The sequence below is a fragment of the Lutzomyia longipalpis genome, chromosome 4, assembly GCF_024334085.1.
Source record: "Lutzomyia longipalpis isolate SR_M1_2022 chromosome 4, ASM2433408v1".
Lineage (NCBI taxonomy): Eukaryota > Metazoa > Arthropoda > Insecta > Diptera > Psychodidae > Lutzomyia > Lutzomyia longipalpis.
Genome location: NC_074710.1, coordinates 13,926,839 through 13,946,809, shown reverse-complemented (window position 1 = coordinate 13,946,809; position 19,971 = coordinate 13,926,839). Strand labels below are relative to the sequence as shown.

General features: G+C 37.5%; 6 protein-coding genes across 12 annotated transcripts; 4 read left to right on the top strand and 2 right to left on the bottom strand.

Moving 5' to 3' along the window:
* Positions 1 to 236: 236 nt before the first annotated feature.
* On the top strand, positions 237 to 8,162 carry LOC129796546 (prestin). 6 transcript variants are annotated; one of them, XM_055838584.1, is made up of 6 exons: positions 237 to 401; positions 2,970 to 3,044; positions 4,886 to 5,624; positions 5,866 to 5,970; positions 6,037 to 6,733; positions 6,794 to 8,162. In XM_055838584.1, exons 2-6 carry the CDS (start codon positions 3,016 to 3,018, stop codon positions 7,243 to 7,245), a joined length of 2,022 nt encoding a protein of 673 aa, XP_055694559.1. In that variant the 5' UTR covers positions 237 to 401; positions 2,970 to 3,015; the 3' UTR covers positions 7,246 to 8,162. The 6 variants fall into 6 exon arrangements, with proteins under 6 accessions (XP_055694559.1, XP_055694564.1, XP_055694562.1 ...); XM_055838589.1 differs by having other exon boundaries at positions 302 to 435; XM_055838587.1 differs by having other exon boundaries at positions 385 to 491.
* On the bottom strand, positions 7,284 to 10,261 carry LOC129796548 (ufm1-specific protease 2). The gene is made up of 2 exons (XM_055838593.1): positions 10,013 to 10,261; positions 7,284 to 9,938 (listed from the first exon to the last, which is right to left on the bottom strand). Exons 1-2 carry the CDS (start codon positions 10,049 to 10,051, stop codon positions 8,217 to 8,219), a joined length of 1,761 nt encoding a protein of 586 aa, XP_055694568.1. The 5' UTR covers positions 10,052 to 10,261; the 3' UTR covers positions 7,284 to 8,216.
* A 536-nt stretch (positions 10,262 to 10,797) lies between these two features.
* Positions 10,798 to 11,944, top strand: LOC129796567 (protein obstructor-E-like). Its single transcript, XM_055838624.1, has 2 exons — positions 10,798 to 11,174; positions 11,282 to 11,944. Exons 1-2 carry the CDS (start codon positions 10,899 to 10,901, stop codon positions 11,726 to 11,728), a joined length of 723 nt encoding a protein of 240 aa, XP_055694599.1. The 5' UTR covers positions 10,798 to 10,898; the 3' UTR covers positions 11,729 to 11,944.
* A 755-nt stretch (positions 11,945 to 12,699) lies between these two features.
* Positions 12,700 to 14,551, top strand: LOC129796561 (dimethyladenosine transferase 1, mitochondrial). Its single transcript, XM_055838616.1, has one exon. The coding sequence runs from the start codon at positions 13,004 to 13,006 to the stop codon at positions 14,039 to 14,041; it is 1,038 nt and encodes a 345-aa protein (XP_055694591.1). The 5' UTR covers positions 12,700 to 13,003; the 3' UTR covers positions 14,042 to 14,551.
* LOC129796569 (cytochrome c oxidase assembly factor 3, mitochondrial) lies at positions 12,741 to 13,001 on the top strand. The gene has a single exon (XM_055838626.1). It carries the CDS (start codon positions 12,741 to 12,743, stop codon positions 12,999 to 13,001), a length of 261 nt encoding a protein of 86 aa, XP_055694601.1.
* Positions 14,301 to 19,593, bottom strand: LOC129796543 (sterol regulatory element-binding protein cleavage-activating protein). 2 transcript variants are annotated; one of them, XM_055838575.1, is made up of 7 exons: positions 19,504 to 19,593; positions 17,272 to 19,041; positions 15,854 to 17,057; positions 15,619 to 15,787; positions 15,185 to 15,508; positions 14,910 to 15,116; positions 14,301 to 14,828 (listed from the first exon to the last, which is right to left on the bottom strand). In XM_055838575.1, the coding sequence occupies exons 2-7, from the start codon at positions 18,717 to 18,719 to the stop codon at positions 14,650 to 14,652; spliced, it is 3,531 nt and encodes a 1,176-aa protein (XP_055694550.1). In that variant the 5' UTR covers positions 18,720 to 19,041; positions 19,504 to 19,593; the 3' UTR covers positions 14,301 to 14,649. The 2 variants fall into 2 exon arrangements, with proteins under 2 accessions (XP_055694550.1, XP_055694551.1); XM_055838576.1 differs by lacking the exons at positions 14,301 to 14,828; positions 14,910 to 15,116; positions 19,504 to 19,593 and having other exon boundaries at positions 15,235 to 15,508; positions 15,585 to 15,787; positions 17,272 to 19,088.
* Positions 19,594 to 19,971: the final 378 nt, after the last annotated feature.

Genomic DNA, 19,971 nt, shown 5'->3' with positions numbered 1-19,971 from the left:
AACCGAAGCGCAAACTTTATATATCCGAAGAGATTATGTATTATACCGATACCGTCATGCCGAGTTAGTTTTATTATTTTTCTAAAATTCCTTAGAAGTTTCACATTCGTTAATACAATCCATAAAGATATTTCTCTGCAGCCAATTAATTTAAAAAATAAAAATTTTCGCTTAATTATTTTTCTTGGATTTGTGAGTTTACACGAAAATTCGTTATAAGTAAAAAAAAATGAGTAAATTAACTCTACATAACTGTACTCGACGCTCTTATTTACTTTTTCGCTATCAGCTGATTTGTTGTCAAAATATGTCAATATTTCTTGCTATAAATTCTCGCTTCTCGGAGGAAGCAGGTTTCTTATTGTTGATGTGCGGATTCAGTAACTGAGAAGCTTCCAAAGGTGCGTGTTGATTGAATTCTTATCATCTTAAATAGTAATATTTTGTGATTACAAAACAATTTTCAATTTAATTGTGTAGTTATTGAAAGGGTGACCCCACAAGAGAATCACACATTTTGCGTGAATTTTATTAAACCATACCTTATCATTGTGCCCAAAGTGACCCCGTTCAGTGCGAACGATTAACTTCTCTAATTTTATTCCACACACTTCAATGATTTATTTGATAGCAATCTCACGAAAAAATTGATATTGTTTATCATTGAAATAGGGCAGGTGCTCCAATTGCTGTGTTCATGAAAATCAGTACAGTTTTGTTAGATTTGCTGCTGCAAAGACCCAAAATCTCATAGATTTATTTGTCTTTTTTTATTCTTTCCGTTCAAAATGACCCAATATTGTGCTAATATTTCACCAATTTGCAATGTGATTGCGAAGAGTGATTAACCAGTCGATTTTTGGTGCGTTATCAACACAACATGAGTGTTTCCATGAACTTATTTAACAAAGGTAAAAAAAAGAAATAAACTACAGATCGGTGCTGAAAATAAAGAACCAACCCCCAAAGGGGTATACGTTACGTAGGTACATATTTCGTCAAATAATGCCTTCGGTGAAAAAACAAAAAGATTTCAATTATATTTTTTCGGTAATAGTGAAAGGAATTTCACTATTAGGAGTTAGTAAGAAAAAAAATTAACGTTTTTACGTGGAAAAGTTTTTAGCATTTTTGATATCGAATAAGAAAGTAGTTCATTTTGCCTTTAAAAAAAGATATTTTTGGATGAATAATACTATACAGCTAAAAGGACTAGGTAGAAAAAATCTATTATGTTTTAGTTGAATTGATTACAGAAGTTTAGTCACCAATATATGAAAAAAATCCTTATTTGAACAACAATTGGGACACTGTGTAAATCTTGTAAAAGATCAAAAAGAACTAGAAATTGCCAGAGAATCTTTCCATTTTATTCTGAGATCAGCTTTTTAAAGACGTTACCTGTTCTTGTCCGATTAGGTTTTGAGGGTAAGGGTAGATTCCATATAAAATCTCAAGAATTGATTCTTCTAACCATTTTTTTAATCATGATAATATAAAATTCTTATGCCGCAAATTCTAACTTTTATCTTGCAATTAATTATTTTTGAGAAAACTCTCATAAAATTTCAAATTGTGGTCAATCCTATAGTTTTTTCACGCCAATGCTGCGATGAGAAAGTGTCGTAAGAACTTAACAGTACCTATCTACCTACCTATAATTTTTTTAATGAATTAAAATTTATTAGGTATCCATTCTTTCATTTAAAAGAGAGAAAGCTGAAAGAATCCATTTTCCTCTTTATCCTAAAAAAAATCTAAACATGGCGTCTGATTGGTACTAATTTATGGCTATATTGTTACCTATTATCTGTATGTACCTACCATTGAAAATTCATCTTCATTGATTGAAAAAATTAACAGATTAATGTCAAGAAGTTCTTTTTCCGTTGAAATTATCGATTTTTCTGCAGTATCTCTGGCTTATCAGTCTAGTAGACTAGAAAAGGGTCTGAGTACTTCACAGCTCCCAGGCAAGAATAGCGTGCGATCTTCACTCACACGATCAAGGAGTGACTATGGAAAATTTCCTAACAAAAGATAATTACAAAACAGATTATCTGTTGGATGAGGGGGGAGTTTAAAAAGGCAATATCCCGAAAAATATATATTTGCTAAAGAAAAAGACAAAAAAAATGAATTTTACATCGAAACAAGGAAAATTGCAAAGAAGTTCTCTATTTATAACGCAAAAGTTTTATTTTGGAGAGTGTTGTGCGATAAAATATTAAATATTTACTTTCTTGTACAATTTATTTGGAATTTAGTAAAGATTTAAACGGAGACGATTTGCATGGAAACACAGGGGAAGAAAAAATGAAAAAAAAGACTAACAAGAGTGAAGATTTTCGTTGAACACACGGTGGAAGAACCTTCCGTTGGAAACAGATGAAATCTAAAGAGAGGCGTATATATTGTAGTTGATATTGGCCCACAGAGAGAGAGGAAGCACGCGCACTTCCCCTAATCTCGCGGGTATTGCAAGGAAAATTATTTTATTATCAATATTGCCCTGTTTAAAGAAGATAATTCCCCTGCCAAAAGTTGTACACAATTTTTTTTCTTCTGTGTTCCTCCAGCGTGCGATTTTGAGAAATATTTTCTCCACTATAAAAGCTGATTTACAATAATATTCCCATTCAGTTGAGATTGTGCGACAGAACTTAGCTGGCAAGTGCGAATACTTAAGTGCTTTTATTGTGATTCTCATCTTTTAGCACTTTTAGGGATCTATAAATATATATTTTGTGATCTGATAATTGTATGTGGAAAAGAAAATTTGTAATATTGTAACAGAGAAATTGTCACCTTTTAGCTTTTTGGATAAGACGCCCATGTGGCAGCACAAAAGGGGCACGTTTTGTGGTAAAGAAAAAGAGGTGTTTGGCAAAATAAAATTCCATCAAATTATCTTTTTATAAAAAATATAGTTAAGTGCTAAATAAAAACATTTTTTTTCACACATTCAGGAATAGTGTTAATAAATAAATCAGTGGAGGTGATTTTCTGAAGGAAATGGTGGACAAAAAGCAGGAAAAAATCAGGTAAGCGAATAAGTTCTCGTTAGCGTGTAATTCTTTCGTAAACTAACCATTAAATTAAACATCAAACAACATTTAACACATCTCTAACTATAGATGGTTCAATACAACTGCTCAGAGAGACTCTTTTTTGCAATAATCGTGCTTAGTAAATAAAACTCGTGGATTTTTTGGTAAAAACCCCGAACTCGGAGGTTTTTTTGTATAATTTTTTATTCACACAAATTCTGAATAAACCATGCCAATTCGAGCTAAAACTCCTCATATGGAAGGTCAATATTTAGGGAAGAAAACTATATATAGCTACATAATGTGCATACCTACCACATAATAACATTCTTTAGTTTCCTCTCTTCTTCAGTGAACAATTCAAAAAAAAATCATAAATGATTTTTCAAGGTTGAATGAAAAGAAAATCAATTTTGTCAAATGAACAATGAATCACCTCCAATTATTTGCATTTTATACATTCAAGTGATGTAACCGCATTGTACTTCCTCTCAAGTTTTTTTTTACATGCATCTCACATAACATAAATATGACTTAAATAAACTCAATGCCTTAAAACTGCAGAAAATCATACATGATTTGGTGAACAACCTCCCACAACTTTCATTTTAATCGATTTTGGGATTTTCTTTGAAGCACCGGAAACAAAAGATTTATTGCTTTTTTTCAGGTGCACTATGAACCAAGTTAAAAATTAAACGAAAAATTTTTGATGCTTTAGAAAAGTATAAACATATCGTTTTGCGTATAATGAAAGTAAGTTCGGTCCAGCGAATTATGAACTGCAGAATTGCATATTAAAAGTCCTAAAAATTGTTATAGAGCCACACTTTTTTCTTTACTAATTTTTCATTGTGAAAATTAATTATTCTTGACATGAACCTTCCATTTGTATGGCACACAATTATAGATTTTATCCAAGATTCATTCCATGATCCATAAAAATTTATTGTTAAACAAATTATAAGGATTTCTGACCTGATTCTGTATTCTTAAAGATTTCTACTGAACAAGAGTGAAAATATTGAAATAAAAATGAAATATAAATATTTGCAAATCAATTTGGAGTGTGATATAAAACGATATAATGTATCAGATTTAGAGCACATTCTGCCATAAAACAATTATTTCGTTCTTTTGACAAGAGTGAGTAATTAAGTTTTGTGAGAGTCGCAAGTAGGTAGCACTGTCTAGAGTAGATAACGTTCAAAATTCAAAGACTTTCATACTGAAATGCAAAAAAAGTGATAAGATGATAACATTTGCATTTGATAATGGTCAATGTGTCATTCAAGAAAGTTCTTTTTTCCATACACAAACTCCTTTGTGTTTATTGTATTTTACATTAAAAAATGCTATATAAAATATAATTTATATTTAGTAAAGACACACACTAATAAATAACAGAATTTGTGTTTTAGAAAATTATTCTTTTTATCATTTTCAATGTATTTTTTTTTCTTATTTTGTCTTTGCTAACATTTTTAAAATGTTCAAAATTCATTGATTCCCAAAAAATTAAAGAGCTTTAAATAAGAGCACATTAATAACAAATTGTGATGCTGTTGTGCGCGACCTTTGATCAACAGAATTTATGTTAAATCCTACTTTTTAGTTAAACGTTTTACTTTTTTTTGTCTCTCTCAATCAGTCCAAGCACAGAAAAAGCAACCTTTCAGCCTTGCTACGTATTTCTCTACACGTCATATTTGCTTAAATTTATAATCATTGCTCTTTATCTCTTGCAAAACATTATTGTAGCAAATTAACAAAATGTTTGTTTATTTGCGATGCCTCCAGAACTAACCAGATTTTCTTTTAATGTTCCTCTTTAGCACATTAAAAAATGATGAACTCGGATACACAACAATCCCATCGTATTTTATATCACGACAAGTATTGCATGCGGAGGAGGCCAATAAGATTTCAGGGTATGAGAAGGAGAAGGAGAGCTATGGACAGAGAATAAGGCAATCTGTTCGCGGTATTGACTTCGTAGCTCTTCTGTACAGTATCGTTCCTATTGTTGAATGGCTGCCCAAGTACTCATTCAGGCAAAATTTTATGGGAGACCTTACATCTGGCATTACAGTTGCCGTAATGCACATCCCACAAGGTATGGCCTATGCCATCCTAGCATTCGTCCCACCGCAAATAGGTCTCTACATGGCCTTCTTCCCGCTCCTTGCATACGTTATATTTGGTACATCACGACACATATCAATGGGTACATTTGCCGTGATTAGTCTGATGGTGGGGAAAGTCGTGCAGGCGCACGTGAGTCCGGATATGCTGGATTTAAGGCAGGCAGGCAATGAAACGGATGATGGGAGTGTGATTGGGGATGGAAGTTCTGTGACAGCGATGGAAATTGTTTCTGCTACATCGTTAATGGTTGCAATTTATCATCTCATTATGAGTTTCTTACGAATGGGAGCACTTTCATCCCTACTTAGCGAACCACTCGTGAGTGGCTTTACAACGGCATCAGCCATACATGTGATTATGAGTCAGATAAAAGATATCTTTGGCATAAAGTTGCCACATCACAAAGGAGCTTTCAAGATAGTCAATGTGAGTAAAATCTTTTTTTTTCTGTAAATATTTTTCAATTCTACTATAGTTAGTTTTACTTTCTTCGTCTTCTTCTTCTTAGTTTTAGTATATATACGGCTGTTAGATCTAATTTAGAACATTACAAAAAAAAACAAAAAATATTTAGAAAAAATAAATAATATTATAGAAATTGGAGCTATTTAATTTCTGTTTTTTTTTTGATAAATTAATTTCTGTGTTTTATTTGTTTTTATATTAGATGGCAGTGGCTGTTTTTCAGAGTATACCATCCACAAATCTCGCAGCTCTTACGATATCTCTCATTGTTATCCTTTTTATGATAGCATCAAATGAAATACTAAAGGTAAGTTAAATTTTACTTACTTTTAAATTACTATGCTTGAACATTAAATGTATTTCCGTTTCACAGCCTTGGCTGTCGAAGAGATGCCGCATCCCGGCACCAACTGAATTGATTGCTGTCGTTGGGGGTACTTTAGCGTCGCGTTTTATGAATTTTGAAGACAGGTATGAGATAAAGTTGGTTGGACATATCCCAACTGGCCTTCCAAGTCCTGTTCTCCCGCGTTTTGATCTACTTAAATTGGTTGCTGTTGACTCAATCGCTATTGCTGTTGTAAGCTACTCCATCGTTATGTCCATGGCATTGATTTTTGCCAAGAAACACTCGTATGAGGTTCGCGCAAATCAAGAACTTATTGCCATGAGTGCAAGCAATGCTGTGAGTTCTCTCTTCTCATGCATCCCCATCGCATGTTCGTTGTCGCGTTCGTTGATCCAGGAGCAAACTGGTGGGAATACACAACTTGCATCAGTTATAGCATCGGCACTCATAGCTGTTGTTCTCCTGTGGATTGGACCATTCTTCGAGACACTTCCACGATGTGTTTTGGCAGGAATTATAGTTGTTGCACTCAAGGGTATGCTGATGCAGGTAAAAGATCTCAAGAGATTCTATAAAGAAGATCGCCTAGAGGCACTCACGTGGATCTGCACCTTCCTTAGTGTCGTTCTCATTGATATTGACATCGGATTGCTAGTTGGCATCATCATGTCAATCATTGCGCTCTACCTTAAGGGATGGAAGAGCTACAGTTGCATTCTAGGTAAAGTATCCATCTGTACATATGATCTAGATAAACCTCTAAAATATGTTCCATTCATAGGCGCAATTCCTGGAACAGGTATCTATGTGGACATTGGAAAGCATAAGACTGCAATGGAAATTCCAAGTATAAAGGTTTTCCACTATGCAGGATGTATTAATTTTGCCTCAAGAGCTACTTTTAAGCGCAAACTCTATGAAACAATTGGTTATGTTTCGCGGAAATCGTCAAAAATGCAATCAGATGATGGAACAAACTTTCAGGATATCCGTACGGTGGTCATTGACCTGTCATGCATCCCCCACATTGACTATTCAGCTTGCAAGCTGTTCAAGGAGATAAACAATGAAATGGACAAAATTGGTGTTGCCTTCTTCTTAGCAGCCCCATCGGATCGTGTCTTTGACACAATAATGCATGCAGACGCTCTAGGGGATGGTCCCTTCCAAACATTCCCAACCGTACACGATGCTGTGCTTTTTTCCCAAGGAAAATTAGACATGATGGTATGAGGTTAGTTGATCACAAGTGATATATAAAAAAATGTATAAATTATAGAATAATTTTTGATTTTTATTTCTAATGTCTTTTTGTCGTGTAAATGCAATACAAATTGTAAAATTAAATGTACTTCTTTGTATATATTATAATATTTATTGTACATAAGTTATTCAAAGTAGGAGTCGCCTTTGGGATGAAAGTTTTATTGGAATGAAAACGAAAAGGATTATATCCTTGGATAAAGATCATAAGCATAAGACTTAAAAAAAGCTCTTTAGTTAAAATTACAAAATACTCTCGAACAAATAAAATTATTATACAAAATGAAAATTAATACATTGTGGGGCACAACTATTTCCGCGAGAATTGGCTTTTTTTTAAATTAAGTATCATTTTTTTTTCTAAAAATCTATTATAATTGTTAATTTAGCTGAACAATTTGTCTTTATGTATTTTTCAATTTTTAAAAGAAAGTTAAAGAAGTTTTCTATTTATAAAAAAAATTACAAAGATTACAAGAATTTCACATAAGATAGGTGTACCTTTTTTTATTTTATCTTTATCCAAGTATCTTTTAAATCCTTAATCCCAAATAGCATTGAATTTTAGTGATTTTTTTGCAAAAGGCCACACAAAATACTTTTTTTTTTCTCTTGAAATTTATTTAAAAACCAAAAACCGTAACTTTAGTTTAACTCTTTGACTGAGGACTCTTTTAGTGAAAGTTAAGTTGTTGTCAAACAGTAAAAATCTAAAGTTTCTTTGTGCTTAATTGTGGGGACCTTTTTCCTTTAGCTTTAAAAAAAAAAGAGTAAACTCTCCTTGAGAGGAAATCTCGAAAGTATTTTTTCACGATTTTCTTGGCAAGTGTAAGATAATTTATAAAAGAGAAAGAGATGTAAAAATATATTTTTTGAAAAGTTGAAAAGCTTTTTATCTCAATAAAAAAAAACAACAACACCAAACAACACACGATTAATGCTTAGAATTCAATTGGTCTAATGGGCATGCAAAGGTTGTAGTAGGACTTCTTGTCCCAGAAGTTGATGGTCTTCCAGTTGCAAAAGCCTTTTTGCTGAATCGTCGAAAGATCTTCTGCCCCGGTGTAATGTGGATCGAGAATGAGGAATTTAATTTCACCAGAGATGCGATTGTAATCAATGCCGATTATTGTGTGCGCCAGTACACCACCTCCAATCATGATGGGGGTACCTTGGGATTCAAAATGCATCGCCAATTCGGCCCCTTTGTGCGCCAAATCTCCGCCGGATTGAACGAACATGATGCGCGAGGAGATATTGAGAAATTTCTCTAGGCAAAGGGACACCTCTGTTGAGCCAATCCACTGCTTAGAACCGAGGAAGGCACGATTTTTGTCTCCAACACTCACGAGTGCTTCCTGGATATCATAGTGACTGGGTATGGGTTTCTCCGTATAGCCCTGATGCCGGAACCACGAGAAGATAGTCTGAAGGGATCTGTAGGCACATCCCCAGCCTGAATCATCGAATTTCTGTTGCATATAGTGGTAGTACCCATAGGTACCGTGAACCAGGTACTGCTGCCCCCCAGGAAGGGAGGATTTAAGCCCAATGTGGGTATTTTGGAGAACATTTGGATCTGCCTCAGGAGTGGCATTCATACGACGAAAGTAGGGTCTCGTGAGAGGCAATCCGAGAGTTTTGTGAAATACTCTGCGCTTATCCTTGAGTGTAGAATCACTTGACTCGACCCCTACTGGCCAAACGCACAGGAAATGATGACCAAAGTCATTGAGTTTAACATTGTAGGGCATTAATGGTAGGACATCCTGTTCTCTGTCAATTCTCTCCTGTGTCCCAGCGACTACGAGTGCTAAATTTCTCTCAAGTGCCACCACACAGAGATCATAGAGTTCACTAGGGGTACTTTTGGAGGGAACTAATGCAACTCCATCCAAAACCAATGGGAATGTTAACATCTTTTCGCTACTGAATTTAATTTTTAAGCAAGATTTCTTCGAATGAGCATTTTTATCTTCAGTAACATTGATCAAAGTCTCCAAATTGAGGATTCTCTGCTCTAAGTGAATCTCCTTTTTTCCCTTTCCTCTTGATTCTTCTGGGTTTTTGGTAATTTTTGCATAAATATCCGCAACAGTGGATGGAAATCCGTCTAATTTGTTTTTGGATCTCCCAATTTTCGCATGAAGAAATAAATCTGAATCTTTGGGAAGAAATACCAGCTTTCCCAAAGATAAATTTTCTTTTATTTCTTCAAAGGAAGCCCAAGCGGGCTCTGGAGTCTGTCTGAGGAAAATTCGCGAGTTGTATTGAATCCTAACGAGGTAGAATTTCTCCAGCAATTCAGCATTTTCAAGGATTTCGTAGGGAATTTCTTTGAATTTACCATTGGCCACCTTACCGGCTCTTGCTTTCTGCTCCTCATTGAGACTACACGTCACCAATACGGAATCATCGATGTCATTACATACCAGTAGCTTTGTCGCATCCGGTTCCTCTTCTTCAGCAGTAATGTATCCACAAAATTCCACACCAGCTGGTAAATTATTGGTGATATCTTCGAGTTCGCGACTAGCTTTGAAGAAGATTGAAGAATCATCGTCCGGAGGGAGGCATACCGTGAAGCCCAAAATAATTCGCAAATCATGCTGTTCTACTCCATACAGGCATCCCCGGAATGGTGTTTTTATTGATTTCAACCTCTGAAAAACACAATCATTTGAATCATTAAGCATTTTTTAATTGGAAAAGAGAATTTTTATGGAATTTTTCTTACTTGAAAGAAGAATTTTGTAAAGAAAACTTTTGGCGTCATCGCAGTGTTTTTGGAAATTCTTTCTTTGAATGTTGGACACAAGAGAGTTTTGCAGATTTTATGGATGCTGCAGTAGCAGAGATCCTTAATTCAATACAGAGATGACGAGCAATTAATTAATTGCTCTCTTTCACAGAAAAAACGTGGCAGTTTGTTGTGAAAACATGAAAAGATAGATGTGGTGAAAGTTGCACCTGTCAAATGCGACTTTTCAAACATAAACGGCGTGAAACGGAAATTTTTATTTCTATTCAAGAAAAAGAATTTTAAGCATTTTAAGGATTTTCTATATCTTAATCGCTAATTTTATATAAAAAGCCAGGCTATAAAATTTTATGGTGATTTTTTTTCATTGACCGTTAGTATAAGAATGTTATAACAGAAAAAAGAAGAGCTCGGAGGATCAAACATTTCAGGCGCGTCCTTTAGATTTAAAGATTAAATGATAAAAGATTTAATTAATCCATTGAATCGAAGAACCAGAATTAAGTGATAAGAATTGCTAATGATTTGCGAAATAGACGCACAAGAGGAACAAGAATGACGCACTTACTATTGGTATATCACTTCCACCTTCTCCGTAATACATACTTCCGATATCACTGGTCAGAGATGGCTATCGCTGTGAAAAATCCGCAAAAAGCTTTTAAAATTCGGCATGTTCGCTTTCATTTTCTCTGTCAAGGTGATATAGATATGGGCACCCAGAAGAGCTTCTCAGCCCCATGGTACGCCTCCCCATATAAAGGCCACCATCGATGGGAGCATCTCACTAATTTACTTTGTGGAGTGGATCCTATTATATATTTTACGTAGTGAGTGCAAAATCCAAAGAGTTCTCGGGAAAATGCTGCGTTTTGGCGCTTTTTGCGTCCTAGCCATTGGGCTTGTGTCTGCAGCGTCGGAGCCCATGACGCTGGCACAGAAAATGGAGCTTTTTACATCCGTGTGCGTTCACGAGGCCCACGGAACCATGCTGGCTGACCCCTTTGATTGTACCTCCTTCATCGTGTGCCACCACGGAAAGACATCTGTTAAGAAGTGCGAAGGTGGACTTCGGTACGATCCACGCTTGAGAGTGTGCAATTGGCCCCAGCAAGTGCAGTGCGGAGAGAGTCCAAATGTAATGCGTGATCTTTTTTTTATGTTGTTGATCATCATCATTTGAGATTTTTTTAAAAATATTTTCTGCGGTGAACAAATAAGAATTTGGTTTTGTATACTTTTTAGATCCCACCAAATAATAATACACCTATTCGTTGCTACGGCTACGACAGTGTGTACTTCATTGCGGATACATCTGATTGCGAAAAATACTACATTTGTGCCAATGGCATTCCCTACCAGCACCATTGTGCCCCAGGTGTCCATTGGGATTACATAAATAACCAGTGTGACTACCCCGGTAAGGCATTCTGCTACGAAAAGGGAGACAATAACATCGAGGAAGAGCCTTTTGAGCCAGAAGAACCGGAAATTGAGGAGGAAGAACCCCTACCAGATTGCACGGGTGATCAAAAGTTTTTCCCATACCCAGAAGATTGCTCCAAATACTACATCTGCATCGGTGGTTCACCATTTATTATGAGTTGCCCCAGCAACTATCTCTGGAATGCCCCACGCTTCCAGTGTGACCGACCCGATTCAGCAAGATGTGAAGCTAAAAAACGCAACTAACAAGTACAGAGTTTCTTGCTATTGTAAAATTATTGTATAATAATGCTTTTAAAGACAAACCGTAGATGCTTTGAGTGCAGTATATAAGGGAAAACCCTTTTCATATAACTTTTTGCCCCACACTGTGGCTTCTGTAATACTAATTTGAGGGAATTTTAATTGAGCTATTGAGATGGTAAAAAAAATCAAACAATAAAAATGGGTTTAACAACCAAATAGTCTTTCATTTTCTCCACGGAAATAAGAATTTCTGCTTGAAATATTTGAGATGATTTTGAAGTAATTTCAATGAATCAAGATAATTCTTTTTTTAAAAATTGCAAATCAGAATTTAAATGAAAAATGATTGAAAAATCTATTATAATAAAGAAAGGTCTGTATGCATTTCTACACCGTTGGTCCGATTGCAATGGAATTTGGTACAGAGACTACTGATACCAGGCGGTTGTCACCAATGATTTTCATTTTCCCCCCAGACCCTCCTTCGTAGCGCCCCCGTATAAAATTCATGCTTTTTTGACTACTTTTTGAACTTGGCGCCCTTTTTGGTACTATTTACTTGAGAGAAAATGAGATGGATGCATTTCACCACTATCCGTCACCCTCACACTTTCACTTTTTCGCAATTTTCTCGCGTTTTCCGCGGATTTTTCCAGCGAAATTACCTTTTTTGTGACCAGGAAGCGACGCCGCGTCGATTGGCGTCCCCAGTTCAAAACTCTCAAAATCCGCGCCAGAAAAAGTCGTGCAAATTCCACAAAAAAATCCGGGGAGTTGCGCCCCCAAATTTTTACTGAACGTACTTTGGGCCCCCCTGAGCCACCCGCAAACTTTTGGCGACCCAAAAATGAGTTTCCCAAAAAAAAAATATTTTAAATTTTTTTCGCCAACCAAACAAAAGTGATGTCAATTTGCCCCGGTCTCCTCTATAAAATTGAATTTATAACTCGATTGATTATCCAACCAGTGTTATACCATGTTATACGAGTTGGATAAAAAAATTGTGGAGAGCATGTCGAGTGAACCAAAAGTGAAAAACGCCGATCCAAAAAGGCCCCTAAAAGCTGCCGAAGTGGATTTTATGAAGCTAATTGAGCAGCAAAATCTCGAGAGAGTACTAAAGCTGAAACGAACCAGGAAGAATAACCTCATCACGGCATTTGCGCTCGGTGGCACTGTTTTTGCCATCTACGCATATTCAATGCTGGCAGTGAAGCAGGAAAAGTTCCTGGATGATTTTGAGGAGCCGAGGAAGGTGCTAAAAGAGAATTAGTCATGTCTAAACTATCCCTAGCTACTAAGATCCCTCGGCTTCCGCCTCTGCCAACAATCCGGGACTTGGTAAAGCTCTACCGCCTACAGGCTATTAAACAACTGTCGCAGAACTTTCTTATGGATGAACGACTTACGGATAAAATTGTGAAGGCAGCTGGACGCTTGGAGGGTCACAGTGTACTGGAAGTTGGTCCTGGACCTGGTGGAATTACACGATCCATCATACGACGCATGCCACGGAATTTGGTGCTGGTGGAGAAGGATCCGCGTTTTATGCCAACATTGGAACTCCTCCGGGAAGCTTGTCAAACTCATGTGAATGTTGATATTGTACAGGATGATATTCTCAAGTATCCCACGGAGATGGCATTTGCCGGTACACCACAGACAGTTTGGGAAGAAGCACGAGCACCGATTCATCTTATAGGGAACCTCCCGTTTTCCATCTCAACACGTCTCCTCATCAATTGGCTGAAGGATGTGAGCCTCAAGAGGGGTGCTTGGACTTATGGACGTGCAAGTATGACTCTGACTTTCCAAAAGGAAGTTGGTGAGAGAATTGTGGCACCCCTTCTCGATGCCCAGCGATGTAGATTGTCTGTGATGTCGCAAATATGGACGGCACCGCATCTCAAATTCATCATACCTGGTAGGGCATTTGTTCCGCAGCCAGATGTCGATGTGGCTGTTGTGACACTCATACCACTTAAGGTACCAAAGACACAGCTTCCCTTTGATCTCGTCGAGAAGGTAGTTCGGTATATTTTTGCAATGCGCCAGAAATACATTCAGCGAGGCATTAGCAATCTCTTCCCGGAAGATGTGAGGCAGGCATTTACGGAGCAAATGTTCCAAGAGGCCGATCTTGATCCCACTATGCGTTCTTTTCAACTCTCCGTGGAGGAATGCCTTCGCCTAGCAGAATGCTACCACAAAATCATTCAGATATACCCCAAGATTGATGAATTCAACTATAGAGCTCCTAAAAATCAGCGGCATCCACTTTTTCCTACTTCAGATGTCCTGAAAGAGTTGTGAAGCAGAGGCGGAAGTTTAGAATATTGTTAGAAATATATTTTTAACAAAAAAAAAGTAGAAAAAGAATTATTTTTCTTCTCTCTGTCCGATTTACGATGATTTCTTTGGGTTTGTCCTTTTGGTGGACTTTATTTTCCCAGCTGAATGGAAATATAAATGATAAGGTTCAGCAACATAAAGTTCATCCGACAGCATTTGAAAGAAAGCTCAAAAGGACTAAAAGGTAAAGCTGGAAGATGGAAATTCAAGAGTACAAAAATTAACAATTTTTCTCATTTTATTACTATACTCTCTCTAAAATCATGCTAACATATTTTTTACGCGAGAAAAATTTATTTTGGTACACATCTAATCTTAAATACATTTTAGCTACCTACATATAAAAATTTTTTGTTCATGATTTTTGAATATAGGTACATTTAGTTATTTAAAAAAAAATGAAAGAAAAAGGAGAGTTTGTAAATCAAGATTTTCCTCAATTTTTTTTTTCACAAGACATAAAAAAGAAAACACTTGATAATGCGATGACACAGTAAAATTATTATTTCTTTTGAAAGTCTTTTCATTACCTATACATTTTTTGTGTGTCTAGTCCACCCATCCCTGTTCTAATCAACCTTATCTGCTGTTAAGGGAAAACGAACAATCCGTAGCTCATTCCCATAATCACATATAACACAGTCTGATGATGCCAAAATCAACCTCGGGCATAATTGGGAATTTCCATTTTCTAACTTTACTTCCCGCGTTGGTTCGCCCGTTCGCACATCCCACACTATTAGTGAACCTACAGAAAGAAATTTATTGTTGTTATTTTTTTATTGTTCGAGATTCGCTTTCATTATTATAAAAAAAAAAAAATAAAAACCTGGTTTAGTTGTTATCAACAACGATGGTGTGAGCATCAAGAGAATTGAATAGGCATACATCACATTAATGGAATTTAGGAGATGCCCCTGGAACCTCTCCCATATGCAAAGTCTTTCATCTGCACCAAGAGATATTACATAACTTGGTGAACAGACTAGTGACACAATGGCTCCATCGTGAGCCTGGATTCCATAGACACAGGCGCCTAAAAAAGGAACAAAATTTTATTGATCATTTTATGCTATTTGGTTGTAACTTAATTTTATTTTGTACCTGAAGTAAGATCCCAGACGCAGAGAAGTCCTTCTTGTGATCCAGATCCCCCAGTTCCTGGATGATTTTGATCAATAAAAAGACATGTGATTGGCCCATAGTGACCATGGAGGGTGTACTGAAGACTTCTGTTGTCCAATTTGAACACCTTCAATGTGTTATCTTGGCTACCGGTGAAGACAGTTCCGTGCATTACTTCGAGACATGTGATGGATTGCTGATGGGCTCTGTGCTGAATTTCCACAATACACCTTAATTCTTCCCCTGTAGCTGTGCTGTGATGTATAAGTGCTAAACTTCCCGTAGATCCCGTTCTCATGTGAGCTGCAACATACAAAAAAAATCCGCACATTTAGATGATTTCTTTTCGTATATAACAGAGAAGATTATCTTGAATTACATAATAGTAGCAATATAATGTGTACAGTACATACTTCTTCGGTATGCCGATGTGAATCCCCAGTCAATTTGTTTACCTTGACTGTAAGTTTCCAAACGGAGAAAATCAACTCGCCCACATAGTCTAGCAACAATAACACGATCACCCGTCAATTTTATATGAGTCACCCCATTTCGGACATTTTTATCATCATCCAAAACACACTGCAAAATTAAATAAACAAAAAATGAATACATAAAGAGAATTTGAAGTACAAAAATTCAACCCACCTTAAGATTCCCAGTGCTTCCTTCCCAGAATTCAATTCTACCGTCTGAACATCCAACAGCTATGAGACTATCAACGAAATCGAGACACCAAATGGGAGAGCAATTTCTTTGGTTTAGATTATCCTTAAAAAATTCCAATCGATTTATCTCCGTAATTAATTCACCTCCATTCACATCCCATATGCGGATGTATCCCTCGAGGCAAGAACTAGCCACCATAATGCCATCCATTGCCAAACATTCAACCCTATGTCGGTGTCCTGTCACGGCAATTGGTGTAGAACTCTGGATGACTTGTTCAACACGTGGGCGTGCCATTGGGTCTGCATCGGACCAACTAGAACGCCATTCCGCATAGTTTCGCGTACAGATGCATCGATAGAGTACAACGAGGGTGTAGGTGAGGACAAAAATGCTTATTGCACACAGGATACTGGCGAGAAAGATCTCCATGGGACTCTTTGGGTAGAATGGCATACTAGCCGTACTGAGTGATGGTGACTCCTGATGTTCCATATCGGAAAAATCAATGGGATCCAATGCCACGGCAAGGGCCTTCCACTGAAATTGCTGTGGATTTTTCTCTTCTGGATTCCTCAGTGCAATCGCCACTTCCGGGGCAATTGCATGCGATAGCCTTATTGTCGGCAAGATCGTCACATATTTTCGACTCATCGATATGTTGTACTGTCGCAGTATAGCGGACCAGTGGAAGTTGGACAAATAGTGATTTGCATCATATTCCGGATGCCTCAACTTACTTATTTGCTCACTGATATTCATAAAGGAATCATCGTGCGCCTCAACCATGTGTGACTCATAGATGGGTGATTTTGTACTGGCCATCTTAAAAATTATCTCATCCTCCTGCATCTTTCGCACACCCTCTGGCCTTTCTGGTTCAATTGGCAAACTATTGATTTCTGTTGTTGTATCAATTACAAATAAACTCTCAAGAATGTTTGAATTGTAGATAATTGAGAAAATCCACACAATCATCCAAATCATAAATGCACGCTGAAAGAAACGCGTCCTTGCCCAAAAATTTACAAATTTCACACGCTTTGGTATCTTCTTATCCGTCACCGAGGGTGTTGGAATAACATCAGTTGAGATGTGATTTACTGAGTCCAACATTAAACCACTGAGCTTTGGATGGCTCTGTGATCGTGATATTGTTGTGGCATGTGCTGAGGATGAATACCTATAGGAATAAATACAGTATAAGGAATCTCTTGTAGGTTTTTGTTTTTTTTTTTTATTCTGAGTACACAATATACTAATTTCAAAGCACCAAGTAAAGCTTTAAAATCCCTTTGAAATAATTACTCATGATTGCATACGAAGAATAAACAGTTGTTGATAAAAAAAATTGCTTATCTTAAATGACTTTAATTACCAACGAGATATTTACATACCTAAGTCTTGTCTGGGATCCTAGCGTGGTATTTGTATCTTTTTTAGATTGCTTCAAATGTACCCCATGTTCAAAGGGTCGAATGCTCAGTGCTAAGACGGTGGAGAAGAGCATCATTTGCAGGAAGTAGTCCGAAATTAGGCCCACAATGGCAAATATGCAGAATTCTTGTATAACGGGGACAAAAGTAGCCAATCCAACGGTGAGAATTGTAATTTCAGTGAGAAGTGTCTTGGATATAGACCACCCCTCATTGGCTAAACCTTTTGCCACACGAATTTTCACGTCTAGCTTCTCATCTGTGGATGTTATGCATTTTGTGATGACGAGAACATTCTCGAGACCCACAAGGACGACAAGGTACGGGAAAATCCCTTTCGATTGGATACTAATGGTGAGGCCGAAGAAGAAGCACAATCCAAGGGACATGATGAGACTACCGAGGACAGTGAAGACGGCCGTAAAGGCAAGAAGAAGGCGCGAACGGATGAGATCGATTTTCCGCAGGGAGAAGTACACGTAGTAGAATAGAAGGATAAAGGTAATAGCCAATGGCATCACTTCTAATACACGAAATTCTCCTGGGTAGTAGATATACGTCAAATATTCACGATGCTGTCCATTATTGGATGCATGATGCAATGTATAGAGTTTTGTTAGCTTTTCCTTGAGTGTTGACAAGAACTCCTGATTTCTCTCACGCAGAATTAGTGTTACAGCAAATTGAATGACCCGAGGTCGTGCCCGTATGGGGTACCTCTTTACACCGGTATCACGTATTGAGATTCCAAAGAGCATTTCCGCCACAGAAACCTTGGTCTTTTGTAGGTTGTGAAACTGGAAGATTGTGTTGAGAAGGGCGGTATCCTTGTTGAAGAGCTGTGCATTTTGATACCAAAAATTAGCCGGTGATAGGATGAGACAATTGTATTCTGGGAACACTGTATCTTTTGCTTTGAATGTCTTCACATTTTCTACGTGGAGGCAGAGATTGCCCAGAGTGACGTGGGTTTCCGCAACCTCATGGTTTCGTATAATCTCGAGAAGCTTGAAAGCTTCTGCTAGGGGTGCTCTGTATGCGTCTGTTAGAATGAGATTCCCATTCCATGGCGTTACACTTGCACGTAGCACAATTTGTTGGACATAGATGAAGGGTTCCAAGTGTGCCCACGGGAAGGGTGGTTCAAAGCTACTTGTGATGTTGTTTAGCTCAAAGATTGTCGTGGCATTCTCCTTGGCACTGTCCACACTGTACGGTAGGACAACTTTCGTAGGAATCGTACCCGGTAGGGGTATATAAATCAGCGGATACCAGCAAAAGAGGAGAATTACAATGGCACAGCTGGTGGCACATGTTGGGTAGCTGGATAGGAACAGGCCGTGCTTATAGTAGAAATTCTCCACACGCAAGGGTAGGCCAATTCGTCGTTCACTGCTTTGGCGGGACATTGTTTAAGTTCCGTGATCCCACACCAAATACAGTTTGTCCCAAAATTTATCACCCAAATGTCCGGAAGGGCCTTCCGGAGGAGAAAACCTTCATCTTTTTTCCACTTTTCTCTTTACCCACAAGAAGGGTGAGTTCTAACCTCAAAGATGCACAAGGATGAAACAAACCTTACAAGAGGGATTTGCTTCTCAAGTTGCACTAGCAGAACTTCCCAGCACTTTTGCAACACCGCACACACGCAGGGAAAGCGCAAGCAATGAAAACCTCTTAGATTTCGCAAACTGTGCCTTTTCATTTATTCTTTTTTAGTATTTTGCACAACTACGTTGTGGAAGAGGAATGGAAAATAATCACGATTGTGTACAGTCAGGTATTGGTTAACGTCACATAGGATGCACTCTTCTTACCCATAAGGAATAATGAGTGGAAAGAGTATATCCCATGTGACATTTCGTTTCTGTTCAGCTATGCATTTCTACACCGTTGGTCCGATCGCGATAAAATTTGGTACAGAGATTACTGATACCAAGCGGTTTTCACCAACGACATTCATTTTCCCCCCAGAGCCCCCCTTCACATAGCCACCATATAAAATTCATGTTTTTTGACTACTTTTTGAAATTGGCGCCCTAAATGTAGTTCCAAAATCCACCACCTGATAAGTTTTAGCGCATTTCGTTGAAGAGAAAATGAGACGGTACACATCACTCATACTGTCTCCCTCACACTTTCAGTTTTTCGCAATTTTCTTGCATTTTTCGCGGATTTTTCCAGCGAAATTACTCTTTTTGTGACCAGGAAGCGACGCCGCGTCGATTGGCATCGCCAGTTCAAAACACTCAAAATCCGCGCCAGAAAAAGTCGTGCAAATTCCACAAAAAAATCCGGGGAGTTTCGCGATCAAATTTTTACTGGACGTACTTTGGGCCCCCCTGAGCCACCCGCCAACTTTTGGCGCCCCAAAAATGAGTTTTTCCCGGAAAAATAATTATTTTAAAATTTTTCCGCACAACTACAAACAAACATTTCACGCACACACTCAAAAAAAACTCACCTACACAAAATGCCAGAGCGAGAGAAAAGTATTTTTCTCATGCCATCTCGTTATTGATGTTTCAAGAATGTTTCATTTCTAGTTAGGGCGGGTAATTTTTGTTCAAAAAAATATACAGCAACATGTTTCATATAGGGTAGAGTCGTCCAACATAGGGTATTCAATTTTTTCCCCGGAATTTTTTTTTGAAAATGTAT